Below are 18,006 nucleotides of genomic sequence, written 5' to 3'. Positions count from 1 at the left end.
CTGATTGTTTCTATGCTCATATCAGTTAAATCAAGTCCAGTAAAATCCAATACTGTATTGTAATTTCTTGCTTTGCATGTTGCACAGCCCTTCTGCCAACAGCATCAGTGGTTTCTCCCTCTCCTCAAGCGATATGTGGGTGTGGCAGGTGGAGCATGTTTGACCTTCTCCCTCACACTTTCTCCCCAGATCTCTGGATTAGAGTGTTCCTATAGTTTAGCCTATATGTAAATAGTTTGTTTAAGCTTGTAAATATTTCAGTAGTTTGTTTTATCTTCCCCTTCCATTTGTAGATTTAAAAAAATAAGGACTTACCATATATATAATGAACCTGTAGTGAGTTTGTGATTTTGTGATTGTTTTTCCATTTCCAATCTGTATACCAATCAAACAGGTTTGCAGTAATGCATTTATTGATCACACAGTTACAAATAAACAATTGCTAACTAAACCAGAGACTATAAGAATGAAAACTGACAACACATACAGGATGATTTAATTTTTTTCATTCAGATAGAAGTGCTGGGAACAACCTAGAGAACTTCCATGGCAGACCAGTGAGTGAGTCAAATGATGCAAGTATTGAAACAAAGACATCAAGCTACATTCATTACTTTTTCTTCACATATTTCTGTACATTTGTAAATTACTCTGCACTTTACTACTTTGCACTTCTGGCTGATGCTAACTGCATTTTGTTGTTTTGTACCTGTACTTGCAATGACAATAAAGTTGAATCAAATCGAATTGAATGAAAAAAAATACTTCATATTATACAGAACAATAAAGTAGATAAATATAATTATGCACCTGTTGGATTTTTACTGCATCAGTCAAATTAATGACTGGATGAAGCAAAATTATCCAACTAAATGCAGACAAGACAGAGATAATGAGGGCTCGAGCACTGACCATGCAAAGGCCCTATTGTATCTGTTTTTTCTTTAATCGCATTTTTGAAGGCTTTCCCATGCTCGAAAGCTCACGAAACAACACAAAATTGCAATGTGGCGAAACTGGTCGTATTCTTTTGTACCCGTGCATGGGCGCCGCCAAATGGCTAAGCCACGCCCCTCCGAATCAGCCCCCAAGACACGAATGACCGACATGTACAAAAAATTGGTACGCATGTGTATCATGATCAGACAAGCAAATAAGCCTCTTACATAAATAAATACAATAAAAATATAAAAATTACATTTCCTTTTGCCGTTATCACTATTATTGAATATTATTGCATACATGTGTTCAGGGCGGGACTCTTATCAGACACTTGAAGTTTGGTGCCGATTGGACAATATACACTCAAGTGAAGGGCGGCTGTGGCTCAGAGACAGAGCGGGTCGTTCCTTAATCGGAAGGTTGTGGATTCGATCCCCGGCTCCTGGTGCCACATGTGGAAGTATCCTTGAGCAAGATACTGAACCCCAAATTGCTCCCGATGCTGTGCATCGGTGTGTGAGTGTGTATGAATGTTAGTTTCTGTTCGATGGACTTTGCCATCACTGAGTGAATGTGTGTGAAAGGGTGAATGTGGCACGTAGTGTAAAAGCGCTTTGAGTGGTCGGAACACTAGAAAGGCGTTATACAAGTACAGGTCCATTTACCATCCATTTATAGCAAATTCATGTGGGTCCACGTTTGACACCACGCCGCAGACATGCCTTTCAAACTCACCACATTAATCACATATCATCAACAATATGGTTTGCATTTTCTGACCAAATTTCAGCTGGATCTTATCAACCTGCTAGAACATGAAAGTATAAAACATTTAATTCCTGTTGCCAGTAGCGGGCGCTATAACTATATCTGAATATTGTCATGTAGATGTGTTCAGGACGGGATTCTTATCAAACGTGTAAAGTTTCGTTGAGATTGGATCATGTACGCTGAAGTTAAGACAACTTCCTTTTTCATGGCAAATCGTCGAAATTGGACGCCACGCCGTTTGACTGAATGTCGTAAATAGAACTACTTTTAATCATGAATGTCTTTAGATTGCACTGATTAAATTTGAAGTTGATCCAATCACTTGCCTAGGAGGAGTTTGTTAAACTACAATGACAAAAATGACTTCAATGGCCCTAATAATTAATTTCTCTATAGTTTCCCAGAAGTTAAAGTCAAAAGCCTCATCAGTTCTACTGACTGGGGGGGAGATCCCAGGCATTTAAACATCTACGGTCCTCAACACGTAAGAGTCACTGAGGTCACAGGAGGGATTGGGGTGTGAACTGCACAGGAATTAATGTCAGGATGACATTGCACATATAACAGCACAACACACAACCCCCTCTGATCCCAGTTCATCAAATACCGACACTGTATCACTCCTCATACATATAGTCGCACATGGCACCCTTTAGAGTCTGCATGAGACCACCAGGCTGCCCCAAAGCCTTTCTGCTTTAGGCACCAAAGCTACTTGGTTTAGAGAAAGATTGTGGTTTGGCTAAAATAACTACTTTACATTATGTAAATCCATGACACATGTATCTTACGTAACTTAAAATAACTCAGCATTTACTTTTGGTTTCACAAGTTTCCTGGATGAAAGAAAGCAAGCCCAGGAAGAGAACTGGGCTTTGAAGCCAATTTGACATAGTGGTCAAACTGTGTAATTACAGCATTGGTGTCCATCATGTGATCCGCAGCACCAAAACATAATAAAAAAAACCTGCAACAACATTATGAAAGTCTAGAAGAGCCTCAAGATTAAATCATTCTATTCTTATATACTTCTTCATGTTCATCATCATCAGTCACTACTATTAGTGTAGTTGTGGCCGCTGTTGTTGCTGTGCACCTGTCTGTCTGTCTGTCTGTCTCTCTCTCTCTCTCTCACCCCAACTGGTCGAGGCAGACGACCACCCACCTAGAGCCGAAGGATCTGTCCTAGGTTTCTGCCTTTTAACAGGCAGTTTTTCCTTGCCCCCGTCGCCAAGTGCTTGCTCATGGTGGTACTGTTGGGTCTCTGTAAATAATGTTATAAAGAGTTCGGTCTAGACCTGCTCTATTTGAAAAGTGTCCTGAGATAACTTCTGTTATTTATTGGCGCTATACAAATAAAATTGAATTGAATTGAACTGAGTTATTTCCCAGGTAGTGGAGGGCTAAACTGGAAGTTAGCAGCTCGGCTGGCAGAAGTGTCTAGTGCACTACAGGATAACCAAGGGGTGTGACAAAACTCTGATACTAATGACCTAGGAATGAAGATGGGCTGAAATACTTTATACTGAAATTAAATACAGACACAGTCTATTTTATCTTATAAGATAAAGTAATTGTGTGTACTTGCATTGGAATGCATCCAAAATAAACAAATATATAACAACAAATTCTAGACTTATATTAAACCCCAGCTCATAACAATGAGTGTCACATAGGTCATATTAATCAGTATTGTGACAGTGGCTCACTGTATACCGGCTGCACTCACATAGGGGTCATTGAGAACTGATCTGGTGCTGAGGGTTATATGGCTTATACGACTGCCTTAAACAGCACAGTTTGGCACTGAGTCATTTCTATATTGAATTTCATTCTGAACTGTATGCACCTGTTCCTCATTCCTAACCAGAGTTAGGTCGGCTCCTGTCTTCTACCCATGGACCCTGCAGACAACACAGTCATCGTCATCAGTAAGACTTTATTTGGATAGTCCGCCTAAACATGTACAACTGTACAGATAATCTGTTAAACATAATTTGAAATGTTATAAATACTATCTAGATGTAAGATATCCAAGAGTAATTCAGATGTCATAAAGAAAACATGGACCAATGGTTCAGCAGTGCTAAAGTAAAATGAATCCATGAAAAATATGAAAATAAGAAGAGAAACAAAAATAAATGCATGAATAAATATTCACAGAAACTGCAACTACTCCGATTTAGAAACAGGAGTGGACTGTGGCCCTGGTATCTGTTCAGGGACTTTCTCAAATAATAGTCAGGGACTTTTCAGTGTTGCATTAGCTGAAGAACAAAGGCTGTCGATTCAAGTATTTTAATGAATATATTCATAATAATGCTGTAGAAATGTGCGTTTAATTTAAAGTTCCCCTTCAGACATGTATAAAGACTTATGTACAAATAACCTGCTTGGACAAGAATGTGTGTCTTATAAGTTTTTTCTGCAAAAATTTTTTAAAATTTAATAATATTTTTCTTTTTTTTTTAATTTAATTTTTTTTTAAAGTTTCAAACATGACTTTCACATCTGCAAGCTGCACTTTTTTCTGAATATCAGAGGCCTTATGTTCTGATACACTAACTACCTGTTAAAAAATTTATTTGTAACCCCCCCGTATTTTCCGGGATTTTGGGCCCCCCAAAAAAAACACCAACTAAATTTAAAAAGAAAAAAAAAATTGTACATGTATAGGCCGCACTTGTCTATAAGCCGCAGGTGTCCACATTGTAACAGGAGATATTTACACAGAAAGATGGTACACAGAAAGATTTTTTAATTAAATAAATGCTGCTGTCTCCAACGTCTCACCATCGATTCATTGATGCCAAGCTTATGTGCAGCAGCTCTTCTTCAACAGCCAGATCAATTGCCTTTAACTTAAAAGCTGCATCATGTGCATTTCTTCTTGTGGTTTCCATGATGAGGGTGTGTGCATGATGCACAAAATGACTGAATTAATTCTAAACACAATCAAACTAGCGTCTTCCTCGGCGCATTATCTCTTCCACCTGTCTGTCTCACTCTTGCGCTTCCTGCTAAAGCGCCTCCTGGAGGACGTTAGCCCGTAAAAATCTATAGATTAGCCGCATCATTGTTTAAAGCCGCAGGGTTCAAAGCGTGTTGAAAAAGTAACGGTTTATAGTCCGGAAATTACGGTAATCCAATTATCACAATATGAAAGTAAGGTGATTACTTTTCATTGCTTATGGATTACCTCAACAGCAAACATTCAAATAAAAACAATAGAAAAGAAATTTTAAATTTTATAAAAAGTAGATGTAAGTGTATTCTGTAAGATGTAACTTGAAAAAGAAAATTGAAAACTAGATTTTTAGCATAAAAAATGGGTCCTTGCTCAGTTTATTTTTAAAGATAAACTAATAATAATAATAATAATAATAATATATTCTAAAATAGTTTTCCTGGTAATAATCCCCATTTTTCCTGACTGTAATCAGTTAACTTTCTTTGGTATTCTGATTACGTAAGTAAGTTACATGTGATCTGTTACTCCCCAAGCCTGTACATATAGGCAATGGCATTGTCAGCCGGCAGTTCAAGGTCCCATCCACAAATTCATGTATAGCTTTTTTAGCAAAATATATCAAATATAACCATGATGCAGTGCATCAATGGGCCAGCAGTCATCTGCACTTGGGTCCTCCTGCCAATATCACAAATATTTTCACACCAACAAACACTCTCAGCGATGGACATATGGCTTGCCTACAGGTGCTGTTTCCTTACACTGAAGGCTGTTTACAGAATTATTGGAGAAATCTGAACCATATGCACTTGTTAACAGCTTGAATATTGTCCACATTCACAGTTCATTGTCTTCTTTCAGATTGCCTGTGGTGAGGCCAACCACAGGAATCCCTCTCTTCAAACAGGGAAGCTCTTCTTTGTGCACCCAGCCAGAGGCCGACCCAAATCCTTTTGAGTACGTAGGTCCGCTGAATCGCAGAAGTGGGAATCCATGTGTCCTGCTTTAGATTTTAAATTTTCTGTAGAGCTCCCAGAATGCACAGGACCACCACCGTGACCAGCAAGACTCCAGCGATGAGTCCAATCCGAACCCACGGGAGAGTGTTCCACTTGGGAGACTCTGATGTCTCTGGGGTGCCTAGAAGGAGGGCTAGATGGATGGAGAGTACACATTAAACTAGTTATTGAAGCCATAGTCACTAACTTCCTCAGATAGTCTAACAGCCCCCATGTTTGTAGAAAAGCAGCAGTGCCCTTTGGATGCTCCTTTAGTAGATAAACCATGATAAAGGGCCCACTGAGTGCAAACCGTAACCCTGGCTAGGCTCCTAAATATATAACTTATTCTCATTAACATCATTACATTTATGTATTTGTGAAACAAATGGTTGAATAGTTGGACTTTATTACAGAGGTACAGGAGTTATACTCACATAATATAATATTTTAATCTTATTTTTGAAACAGTTTCAGCATAATGCATCACAACTTTGTGCTGATGCCCCACCACATATAGCTAACTTTTCTTTTCTGGCACTGGCAGTAATTCCTAGTTTTTGCAAAAATGGTGTATGATTATTATACTGTAAAAACAAAAGAAACTCAAACTTTGAAGGAACCTACCATCTTTTGTTGAGATTATTTACTTTTCTTCTTATTTAAGTTTTAGAAATAAAAAAATCTGAATTTCAAAAATTGTTCGCAGTGAGCTTTGAACTAAAATCTACATTATTTGGGTGCTTGAAATTTAAATTTTTGCAATTGAAAATGGTAAATTATAAATAAATAAATATAAACTTAACCAATTTTTGAATTACAGATTTTTTTGGTTGGAAAAGATTAAAGATTCAAGTACTGCAATGTAATGTATCTACTTTATAATATACATTACTAATTGTGAATTTTTGGTCTACTGTTGTATAAATTGGCCTCTTTAACTTATTTTATATATCTTTTTATATCCCACTGAGCAAGGCTCACCCTCTGTTGGCTGTGTGGAATCTTCCAGGAGAACAGGAGTGGGATCAAGTGGGGTTTCAGTGGTTTCAACCTCATTCACCTCTTCTCTCAAAGTTGTTACAGGCAAGAGTGATGTACTGACCCAGTCCTCTGTTGCTGTGGTTGTCTCATCAGGCAGGAAAACTGCATGAAAGAGTGACATTTATGTATTAACAGCAACTGACATATTACATGCATTGTGCTATTTGTCTGTGAAAGTATGGGTTTAAGGTTATACTAGTCCACAATAGGATTCCACACTGAATGATGGTACAGTCTACTGATGAAAATATATTGTGTTGCTGGAATTAGAAGAATGCAAAGGAAGATCACCAGTATCTGTTGGGTTTGTTTCCAGCACAATGACTGTGATACTCTCTGGTTCCCCAGGTCTGGGATTGTCAGAATCCCTGAAAATATAATGGTCATTAGGATTAGTTATAGCAGCAGAAAGCCAATTTTTAAAACTGTGAGTTTCTATGTGCATTTATAGTACCTTAAATAAATCATGGCACATGAATGGTTTATTTATTTTTTCGTATGGGCCTTTATATTGGTTTATAGTGGCTATTAAAGTTATTATACTTAAAGGACTAGTGTGTCTAGCAGTGTAGTTACAAAAAGCAACTCACTCACTAACGTAACATAACCTATCTAGAGCCAGTGTGTGGTTTATCCTTTCTGGGCTACCTACCTTACTTAAATAAATATGTAATGTCTTTATTTCACTCAATATTTTGCTTTGTTTCTGTGCCTGGACTCCTGTCAGCTTCCCCAAGCTGGGGCCACGCTGACTGATGTCTACTGTATGTAACAACTTCCTCATTCAACCCCACTTCCAAGTACCCAAACTATCCCTTTAATCTATTAAGTATTGTGGTAAATAGCAGATTAAGCCACAACAAAAATAACCTAATTTTTTCCAAAATTTACCTGGTGTTATACAAACAGCCGTAGGCTCCAGAGTCACTCATCACTGTGTGGATCATAAGATGAAATCCTACTTTGTCGTCAAATCCTACTTTATCATCCCTCCGTATAGACATTCGAAGAATATCCTCTGAATAATCCACCACAGAAATCTGTAAGTGAAAAGATATGATCAGATGTTGACTGATCAAGACTTTGAAAACATACATGTGTCAGGAATAATGCCTGCAAAAAACCCACTGTATCTGTATATTATTTATTCTTGTTTTTTTTAACATGTAAGTATGGTTACTCAAACACAAATCTACACACACTGTGCATACTGTATACGGTCATATCCACCTTGTATATGAAGAGACCTTTTAAATTACTCATATTTATTTCAGCACCCTTAGCAATCCACACAATTCTCTTGCTGTAAAGTATGCCTGTTTCTACACATTGAGAGCAACACATAACATACCTGAAATCTGATTGCCACCCTATTATCCTATCTCTTTCACTCTGTTTTCAGAGGCTGTAGCAGGTGGTGGAAAGACTGGCATGGCCATTTTCAAAGGGATTCCTTGGCCTCTGACCTCAAAATCTCTGAATGAAAATGGGTTATATGGGTACCCACAAGTCTCCTCTTTGCAGAAATGCCCACTTTATGCTAATCCCATGCAGGTTTTGGCAAAAACAATGCAGTTTTTTCATGTGATATAAATGTGTTATTTTTGCCTAGTGTATTTGAATATTTCTGTGTACGGGAGTCCCTAAACAGTGTTGAAATTGCATAAATTGGGAATGACTGGAAAGCTGAGACACATACTTCATGTCACCTCTGCATAATTCAGTGCCTGCCTAATGAAAGTGGTTCTGAATGTGAAAATACAACTAACAGTATGAAGTGTGGAATAAGACATGTCTGTGTCATTCCACGTGTGTAAAGTTATCGCCCATTCTGGCCAAATTTATTTTTGAGTCTGTGCTTTACGATTCCCACTATATGAGAGACGGATTGAGAAACACAAGTTTACACACACAGGTGTAGTATTCAGGTTAGGATCAGGTTTCTGGAGTATATGTGTGTATGAGACTGGCTAACAGTGTGTTGCAGGATGACCCTGTAGATTGTATCCACCTCACACGTAGGCCTTTGGATAAAATATAAACCTATCCCTAACCTATATACCTAAAGATAGAGGTGGGCCTGCCATGCACTGAGCACATTACACTGCATAGCTAAAACCGCTGGTACGCTGGTGCAATCCATATTATTCCACGGAGGGTAAAGGTTTGGAATTAATGCAACTCAATTTACCAGCACAGTCTATACTGGCATAAGCACTAACACTGGGATTACTATCAACTAAACCAATGGAAGGGTATGGTTTATTAACCTTGCAAGGCAGTTGGGCTCACAAGATCACAAGATTATGAGACCATGTGAGAATCTATCTTGCCAGGCCACAGTGGTTTGGACCAATTAGCGTCCTTCGAAGAAGCACTGGTAGCTACGGCATTAGTTACAGGTGTGTGAGAACTGTTTGCTCAAAACCACCAAAGATGACTGCTAAAGAGTTTAGCACAGATTATGCTAGCATCAGTTATAGTAGAACTGAAGAGTATTTCTATATTGAAAGAAGAGCAAAGAACGGCTTCTCCCACCTGACTTGACTATGTTATAAGGTTAACTGATCTGAATAGTTGAAGTTTGCCTGTGATAAAGTTAATAGACAGATGGTTCATCCAATTACCAGCCCTTTTCCAAAATGTTTCCAGTGACAACTTTCCAGATGGTTCTGATGGAGCAGGTTAATGGTTTGAGACCTGCAGGTTTGAGTCTTTGAGACACCTCTTACATACTTGTACAAGTAATTTGTCTCTTCCACACATCAGACAACAGATAGAAAATACCTGGACACTTATGAAAACATGATTGCATCTACAGTATGCATGAGGGGCCACCGGCAGAATACAGTACCTGATCTTGTATTGACCCTATAGTACTGCCATTCCTGGTCCACCAGACGTGCAGGCCTTCGAGGGACTGGCTTCTGGAGATCGGAATATAGCATGATAGCTTCGCCACGTTACCCTCATTCACTATGATATTCTCAAGTTTGGGCACTTGGGGGAGAAGTCGAGGAAGTGGCAACAGGATGGCAGGAAAGAAGAAGAAGAAAAAGGGATGAAGTACATTTTTTTGTCTCAAGGCTTCTTGAAGGCACTTTCAGAACAAATGCATTAGACCAGTCAACTATTGAAACTTAATTTTAGCCTTTCAATTAATGCATTCCTTCTAGGGGTGGGCGACATGGGCAAAAAATAATATCTCGTTATTTTTTGGGATTTTGGCGATAACGATAATCAGTCGATATCCATTAAAATGTGATTGGAATTGTCTGAGTTAGGGCTTGTGTCCACCAAACGCGTTTTTAGCACTAAGAGCGCTCAAAAACTAAATTTTCGAGCGCCCAGTGGTGTTAAAAGTTGAATAGATTTCAACTTGATGCGCTCTGAGCGCTGCGCTAAAAAAACGTCTCCGCTGACATCTTTTTACCGCTGAGCTTAGCGCTCTGAACGCTGAAGCTCATAGGATTTGTATTCAAAATAGGCGTTGCAAGCACTAAAAATGTGTTTGGTGGACACAGACCCTTATCAGTCTTTTCAAAACCAAACCATTTCCATGCCAGAGAGGTAGACCCACGTCTCGGCACTAACTCATCTGAAGTACCGGTAGCTTCAGGGACTGGAGGTGCTTGCATTTTCTCTCTACCATCACAACGCGCTGCTAAACTGTTGCAAGGAGGATGCTACGTGATCACGTCGGCCCACCAGTTGTGTGACTGAATCCTGCCATGCTGTAGAGAGCGTTGCTGTACCGTGTATAAAGTGGACGTGAGGAGTTTCCGCGTGTGTTTCAATATTTTTGGCGAAGTAATTTAAATACTCGTTAATGGAAATTTGCACATCGTCAAAACAACAATGACGATATTATCGCAAACGATATATATCGCCCACCTCTAATTCCTTCCAGTGTGGTAGGGACTTCCATTGGAGTCTTGTTATCAGGAGACAACATGTCTGGCCTAGAATACTAGAGGTAAATGGTAAATGGACCTGTACTTGTATAGCGCCTTTCTAGTCTTCCGACCACTCACACACATTCACATTCAATGATGGCAAAGTCCATCGAACAGAAACTTACACATTCACACACCGATGCACGACATCGGGAGCAATTTGGGGTTCAGTATCTTGCTCAAGGATACTTCAACATGTGGCACCAGGAGCTGTGGATCGAACCCACAACCTTCCGATTTAGGAACGACCCGCTCTGCCTCTGAGCCACAGCTGCCCGGTGACTCAGAAGGTGAAGTCAGATGCCCACTATTGCTTAAAGGCCTCTTAAAGGTATGCTATAAGCTCTGTTCATTATATATACTGTCAATGTGTGGAACTGAATGCATCTCAATACACAATAGACACTGGGCCACGTGTTGGATTTGAGGAGCTAAATGTGGCAAAATACAAAATCCTTTTGTAACTCCTAAAAAGGGACAGAGCAAACATACAGCTGTTCAATGTGAACTTACACATCCATAACAGTAACTGAGAACCACGTCTTTTTCCCACCAATTCACCTGTGACTGTGAGCCATACTGTTGATATGGTTTTTCTTCCTTCCAAAATGCACTCGTACACATTAGAGTCACTAAACACCGTGTTCTGGAGGACCACAGACCAGTCTCCTTCCCTGAGCTGCTCTTCTGAGGGCAACTGGACCCGGTCTTGGAAGGAATTATGGGACTGTAAATCACAATAAATCATAATTTACAATTTTAGGACGTAGTCGACTGGTCAATTCCCCCAAGTTACTCACACACCCTTTTGGCCATGCAGAAGGTTTTAGTTTTATTTGTACAGTTTTTAGATACTTGTGTTTGAGATTCTTGTCTCCTCCCGAACACTGCACGTTACATGTCACTTCCTGTGTCCACTATGTGGCGCTAGAGAACAGCCACTAATTATACCTTATGTTCCAGAATAGACCACACCATGAAAATTGAATGTAAATCCAATGATAATTTGAGGCTTACTTGGCTTACTTCTTGTTTCATGGTGACACATCGAGATTTGACGCCACGCCTTGGACACGCCATTGAAAGTCCAGTGTGTAACATTTCATATTCATAGGTATGTTTTCATTAGTGTATAATCCCCTGAATATGGGAATCATTATGGTTTTCTTACCTTAGAATGAGCTGTTTATATGTACAAAGTGAGTATGTGATGTTGAACCGCAAAGTTTATACGGTGCAGCTATCGTAGCTTCACCTTCGCGCTTGCAAGGTGAGGGTTAAGTGACAGATATGAGATCTGCAAATGAACCACTAGACACCATTAAATTCTACACACTGGTCCTTTTACAAAAATGAAAAGTGTGCACAACTTTGACTGAATTCAAAATGGTTGACTTCCTGTTGGGTTTAAAGAGGCTTTTTTGTATGTCTGGACATGATACGTGTGCTTCCAGATTTTCGTATGTCTCAGTGAAATGTGCCACCAGGGCTGCTTTGTTGAAATTTTGCAGGGGACACAAGACATATGGACAATACCCTTATCCAATGTAAATTTTCACCACTTCTGAAATATGTGCCTAAAAAATGGGATTCATTTTTACAAATAATAATGATTCTCCAATGAGGCCTTCACAGCGGTTGCTGCTCTGCCCTAATTATGTATAATGTAAAGAACCTTGACAGACTTGATTAAACCACTGGGGGTCGGAACTCCCACTAGGGTTCGCCTAAGCTTCATGATTTTAAGACAAATAAGAAAACATTCAAAATATATACTGTAGGCCTATATCTCAACGTTTTGCTCACTTCAGCAAAAGTAAATGTAAAGTAAATTGTAATAGAACAATGGCCATGTGTCAGGGAGAAGAAAACACTGAAGTCCATTAAGTCTGTATGATTGTTAAGAATGATTAAAAATACACCCTCAATGTCAATCAGTGGAACCACTGGATTTAACTACTGTAGATTTCAGATTGTAAATACAAGAAAGACAGTACTTACCTTAAATTTGTCGCCCAGCCCTGGCTCGCCTCCCCGCAGAATTGCCACATCCTTCCCCATCGCCTCCCACTGGACACTCCCTTCCTCCTCTAGGAAGGCGGAGCCGTTGCAGGGCAAGGTTGCAGACTCCCCTAACTCCACCTGAAGGTCCAGCATGTCCATTATATGAAAGGCTGCACAAAGGTGGGAAGAGTGAGGTCACAGATACAAGAATGAGACGCAAAATAGTGAAGGCAAGACGGGGCAGGATGGAGTGGGGCAGAAAGGGAGGGGTAATAAGAAGAGGAGAGAGGAAAAGAAGATAAAATGAATTATGTATGGAAATAAAAAAAAGTGATGGGGGACGAGGGAGAGAGGAGTGAAGGAACAGATTAGTAAGACAGAGATAAAGCAAAACAATGTGGCACTTAAACATTCATGACTATTTCACGGGGAAAGAGAGGTCTCCTTAGAGTTGTTTTTCTCATGTTGACATTGATGTAAATAGAATATGGTCACAACACAAGTAAAGGTAATTGGGATGGAAGAAGAAGTATGTAATGTGAGGTAATGAAGAGATAGAGGTGGGAGAGTATGGATGAATATTAAAAAAAGACTTAATAATGATCATCATAAAATGTTTAAATGAACCAACAATTGTGAAATAATTGAGTTAACAAAACTCAACCTAAGTTCATTTTCATAATAGTTTTTTATGGAATTTAAAAAAAATATTAGATGTTTTTATTTTAAAATGTCCAAAAGTCTGATTTTATTTTGTACTAGCATTTTCCCATCGACACTTTTACGTATTTTATGTAAAGTTTAATTTCATAATGAGCCGTTTTATTTCAGTGGTGTTTTTACAGTCCTCTTGCGTCACATGCTGCCTGCCTGAGTTGTGCATCATCATCAGTCACTACTGTTAGTGTAGTTGTTGCTGCTGTTGTTGCTGTGCACCTTTGTCTCTGTCTCTGTCCTTCTGTCGTTACCTCTGTTCTCTCTCTCTCTCTCTCTCTCTCTCTCTCTCTCTCTCTCTCACCCCAACTGGTCGAGGCAGTCGGCCACCCACCTAGAGCCTAAGGATCTGTCCTAGGTTTCTGCCTCTTAAAAGGAAGTTTTTCCTTGCCGCCGTCGCCAAGTGCTTGCTCATGGTGGAACTGTTGGGTCTCTTGTAAATAATGTTATAAGGAGTTCGGTCTAGACCTGCTCTATTTTAAAAAGTGTCCTGAGATAACTTCTGTTATGAATTGGTGCTATACAAATAAAATTGAATTGAATTGAATTAAATCTTTTTCTGAGGAACATATTTTGATTCAAAATGTGCAAGAACAAACCAGCTAATGTTAGTGGCTGCTTCTATAACTGTGGACCTGTCTCTGAACACTGCCTGTCCCTGGTGCATCATATGCAAGTAAAAAAGGTTAAAGAAAAGCTACTTTACAATTAATAGTTAGTGCATATGCTGCAATGTGTGATGCAATATGTGAAAAGTCATTGTGAGTATTGAGAAAAGTTTTCACTGACCATGCACCATGCACATAGGTCCTGAGGGGATTCCACACTGAGATGGTGCTCTGAGATATATTTGTATTGTTTTTTCTACAGACAAAAATCTAGAGTAATTTGTCTGTTTAAATCCAGCTTTCAGCCAACAGCAACACTTAAAAATTGACAACTCTGTGCTGAAGTACACGTGTTGACTAAGGTGTTTTCATATTATTCATTATTTATATGTTGTTTTAATTATACAACATGGTGCTGGAAATATGTGATTTACTGTCTGTGCTTCTTAATTTGATTGCTTTTTGTTTTAATTTGCTCCCTCAGTAGATAAAAACAGCTCATTCTAAGGTAACAAAAAGAAAACCATTGTTATTTTTATGTAATTGTACACTAAAGAAAACACACATATGAATATTATATTCCATTTCTCCCAACGGATCCTCCTAAATGTTACACATTTGACCTTTAAGAGGCTGGGGTCATGTGATTGGCTGAAAGGTGAGAAGGCAAGGAAAACTCCACTGTCACTGAATACAGACTAAAAACAGACTTGAAAAAGATCAATATTACAATTACTGAATCAAAATAAAGTCCTATAAAAATCATTCATAATAATGAGTGGAGTTGTTACCATTAAATGATTCCATACATTACTGTTTGATGGATGGAGATGTGTCATTGAGAGAAAAAAGCCAATTTTTATTTGAAGCAATGTCATAAAAGTTATAATTTACCATTGATTTTAGATAATCTGATGTATAAACCTTACAAAACAGATGAAAATGTCTCCAAGTAACATGCAGACTCACCATTGTAGACCCCTCCACACTGAAGACACAGCAACACCACCAAAATACACAGAGGAAACATCTTGTCCTTCCCTCTTCCTCCTACAGTGCTGAAACATACAAGCCTCACTCAGGATTCAGTCAACCTACTCTAGCCTGGATTTAAAGTCTTTGTAACAAAAGGAAACAATCCATAAGAAACTAGGACATCAAAACCAGTTGGCATATTTATATTAAAGCTGCAGTAGGCAATTTTTATATAGCACACAAGACAGATAATCTGTGAAAAAATGGAGCCAGAGGAACCAGATTTTTTCACAGATTATATGTCTCATCTGCTACTATCAGGATATAGTGAAGGTTTCAGCAAATTTTTATAAAAGTTACCTACTGCAGCTTTAATAATGTTTCATCATAGTTAAAGGATAGGCAGTTTGTTGTCATTTTAGCATGCCAAAGTTCCTTCTAAATATTAGTAGGCCTGATAATATTGCATTGTCTTTCAGTAATTGGCTTTTAAAAATTCCATAGCTTTTAAAGCGGATTCATGGTTCTCCTCTTAAATTCAGCATGGAAAAATAATCACCAATGAATGGATTTCTTGGTCAAATTATTATTTTTAATTATTTATTTGTAACTCAAAAAGGAGAAGTAAGACGTGCAGCAGTTATAAACCACTTACAAACATTTAAATTTACGTCTGGTGGTGCCAGATGAGATGATTGAGAAAAGAACAATTTTTAAATGAAGTTTGGCATGGAAGAGCAAATAGGTAAAGCAAAAACTGGTCTTACCTAAAAATGATAGAATCCACTGAGGCAGGAAGGTTACAGCACTGATGCTGCCAGAGCCACAGCCCTGTGTGTTTTAAATAGTGTCTCCTGTCCTGTCACTTCTCCCATTTCAAGACGGGCTTTAAATCTGTACGGCACCTGATGAGCCCTTCAAGTGCTGTGGGAAATATCAAAAGTATGTGACCAATTACATGTTAGTTGGTAGCCCTAATTCGCAAATTAGCAGTAAGACAAACACACCGAGAACTAGGCAAACTTGTCCCTAATTCTAGTTCTTCACTTGAACATACACACATGTATTGTACTTAATGTAACCTAATAATTTTATTATAATATAAAAGAGGTATAAAATGCAATTAAACTCATATAGTGTCTTTACTACCCTAGTTGGTAGAAGTGGCAAGTGGGCCATGTTCTCCTGTCCCATTTGTTAGTAAGCCTAGGTCTATGTGTGTGACACTGGCCTTCTTGAAAATAGACACATAAACCTGTTTTTGACAGGTTGAATTTAACTACTTGCCTGCACTGCCAAACGCCACAGAAGACCAACACATTGTGCTTAGTTGGCAATCTGCACTCAGGAACCGGACACCAAGAGGCACGTGGCAGAATTCTCATATTCTCCATACTGCAGAACTTGAAGTGCACGGGACGCATCTGGAGTACAGTTCTGTAGAAATGTGGTTTACAGTGTGGCAATATGACCTCCATTTGTTTTAATACAGCACACATAAAACAGCCCATAAGAGAAAAGTCTCCTTTTTATTTAAATGTGAACATTTTTGGGTTGACTTAACACTAAGAAAAACCCCAAAATGATATAAAGGTTACATAAGGCCAATGGAAAATAACCTCACAAATAAATAAAAGGATTAACAAAGACTAGTAAGAATTCTCTTAAAATCAGAGTTTCTGTGTTTGTAGTGCAGTCAGGATTTAGTAAGATGTCTCAATAAAGTTGCCATATAGGCACAGAACCACCAAAAGATACAAAAATGAGGGCGAGATTGTAATAGCGTTTATATACAGTACAGGAGTGAGATGTGTATGTAGATCAGTTTTCTGAAATGTTAGACGGCACGAGGCCTGTGCTGCCTGTACAGTAAGTGTGGTTCCACCACATGTGAGCCTATAGGGAGACTCGCTGATGATGCATTCAGGCTCAATGGGGAAAACAGTACTTACAAACATTATTTATATAAATATATATATATGTATATATATATATATATATATGTATATATTTTTTTTGTGTGTGTTTGTGTTTATTGGCTTTACTGTCTGAGCTCTATTATGGCACTATTATCTGTATTGTTAGTATTAATTTGTACACTCATATCTGTTCTAACTTTGTCACTGTGACCTACCGTTACCCATAACACCTCTCTCTGCGTAGGTCTGCCAAGATGTTTTACATGTATTTTCAGAGATGCATTCTAGCTAAAGCATGTGCATGAGTATGGACATTTTGTCAGTAAGGGGACCCGCTGCATGTGCAATTGTTCAATTGCCTCATGGTCATTAACTACCAGACAGTCTCCTTAGCAAGTTTCTAGCTTAGAAACTTTTAAAGTTGGATAAATATGAAAGAGCTTTTACAGTGTATGTAAGCTGCATTTTAAATGTAAAATCCAAATCTGTAAAGTACCTAGATACGACAACAAAAGCCAGTGTAGAGGAGTATACAATATGAGGTACCTCAAACCTGCAAGTATGGCATTTATATTCCACCCCTGAAATAGTCTTTATCATTTGTGTGGGGAAATTGCATCATGTAATCAGAGCTCCTTGTCCAGAACTTTTAAAAATAAGGCCCCTATGAACAGATGCTGTAAGCTTTTTCACTCGTCTTTATAAACTGCAGAGACCCAGAAATGAATTTCAAAGTCCAGATTTAAGCCGCTGTTTTGCAAAGCTCTGTATAGCAGCTGCGCCCTCTGCTGTTTGCAGAGAGAAAAGAACAAGCTCACAGCACCTGGCATGGTCTTCCATCCATGTACTGAACAGGCCTGACCACGCTTAGCTTCCAGGATCGAGTGCATTCAGGGTTGTATGGTCGTTAGCGGCACTGCTGAACTGTTGCTGTACTGGGGCTGCTGCTAAGAGCTATCCAGTTCTTGAGAGTGACAGCTGTGTCTGCATTCTCGGCAGAAAGTCAGACACGTTTTTAGTGGGTGTTGGTGTTCTTTTTGCAGATGACGTAGTTCTGTTGGCTTCATTGAGCCGTGACCTTCAGCATGCACTGGGGTGGTTTGC

The 18,006-nt window shown here is 38.8% G+C and overlaps 1 protein-coding gene across 2 annotated transcripts; it reads right to left on the bottom strand.

Annotated features, from left to right (window-relative positions):
* Window positions 1–4,351: 4,351 nt before the first annotated feature.
* Window positions 4,352–15,859, bottom strand: LOC127378875 (uncharacterized). 2 transcript variants are annotated; one of them, XM_051428199.1, is made up of 9 exons: window positions 15,751–15,859; window positions 14,978–15,066; window positions 12,684–12,856; window positions 11,244–11,409; window positions 9,581–9,726; window positions 7,618–7,766; window positions 7,018–7,094; window positions 6,667–6,828; window positions 4,352–5,836 (listed from the first exon to the last, which is right to left on the bottom strand). In XM_051428199.1, the coding sequence occupies exons 2-9, from the start codon at window positions 15,036–15,038 to the stop codon at window positions 5,697–5,699; spliced, it is 1,074 nt and encodes a 357-aa protein (XP_051284159.1). In that variant the 5' UTR covers window positions 15,039–15,066; window positions 15,751–15,859; the 3' UTR covers window positions 4,352–5,696. The 2 variants fall into 2 exon arrangements, with proteins under 2 accessions (XP_051284159.1, XP_051284160.1); XM_051428200.1 differs by having other exon boundaries at window positions 14,978–15,058; window positions 15,751–15,844.
* Window positions 15,860–18,006: the final 2,147 nt, after the last annotated feature.

This window comes from Dicentrarchus labrax, unplaced genomic scaffold, assembly GCF_905237075.1.
Source record: "Dicentrarchus labrax unplaced genomic scaffold, dlabrax2021, whole genome shotgun sequence".
Taxonomy (NCBI): domain Eukaryota; kingdom Metazoa; phylum Chordata; class Actinopteri; family Moronidae; genus Dicentrarchus; species Dicentrarchus labrax.
This window is presented reverse-complemented; position numbering and strand designations above follow the sequence as displayed.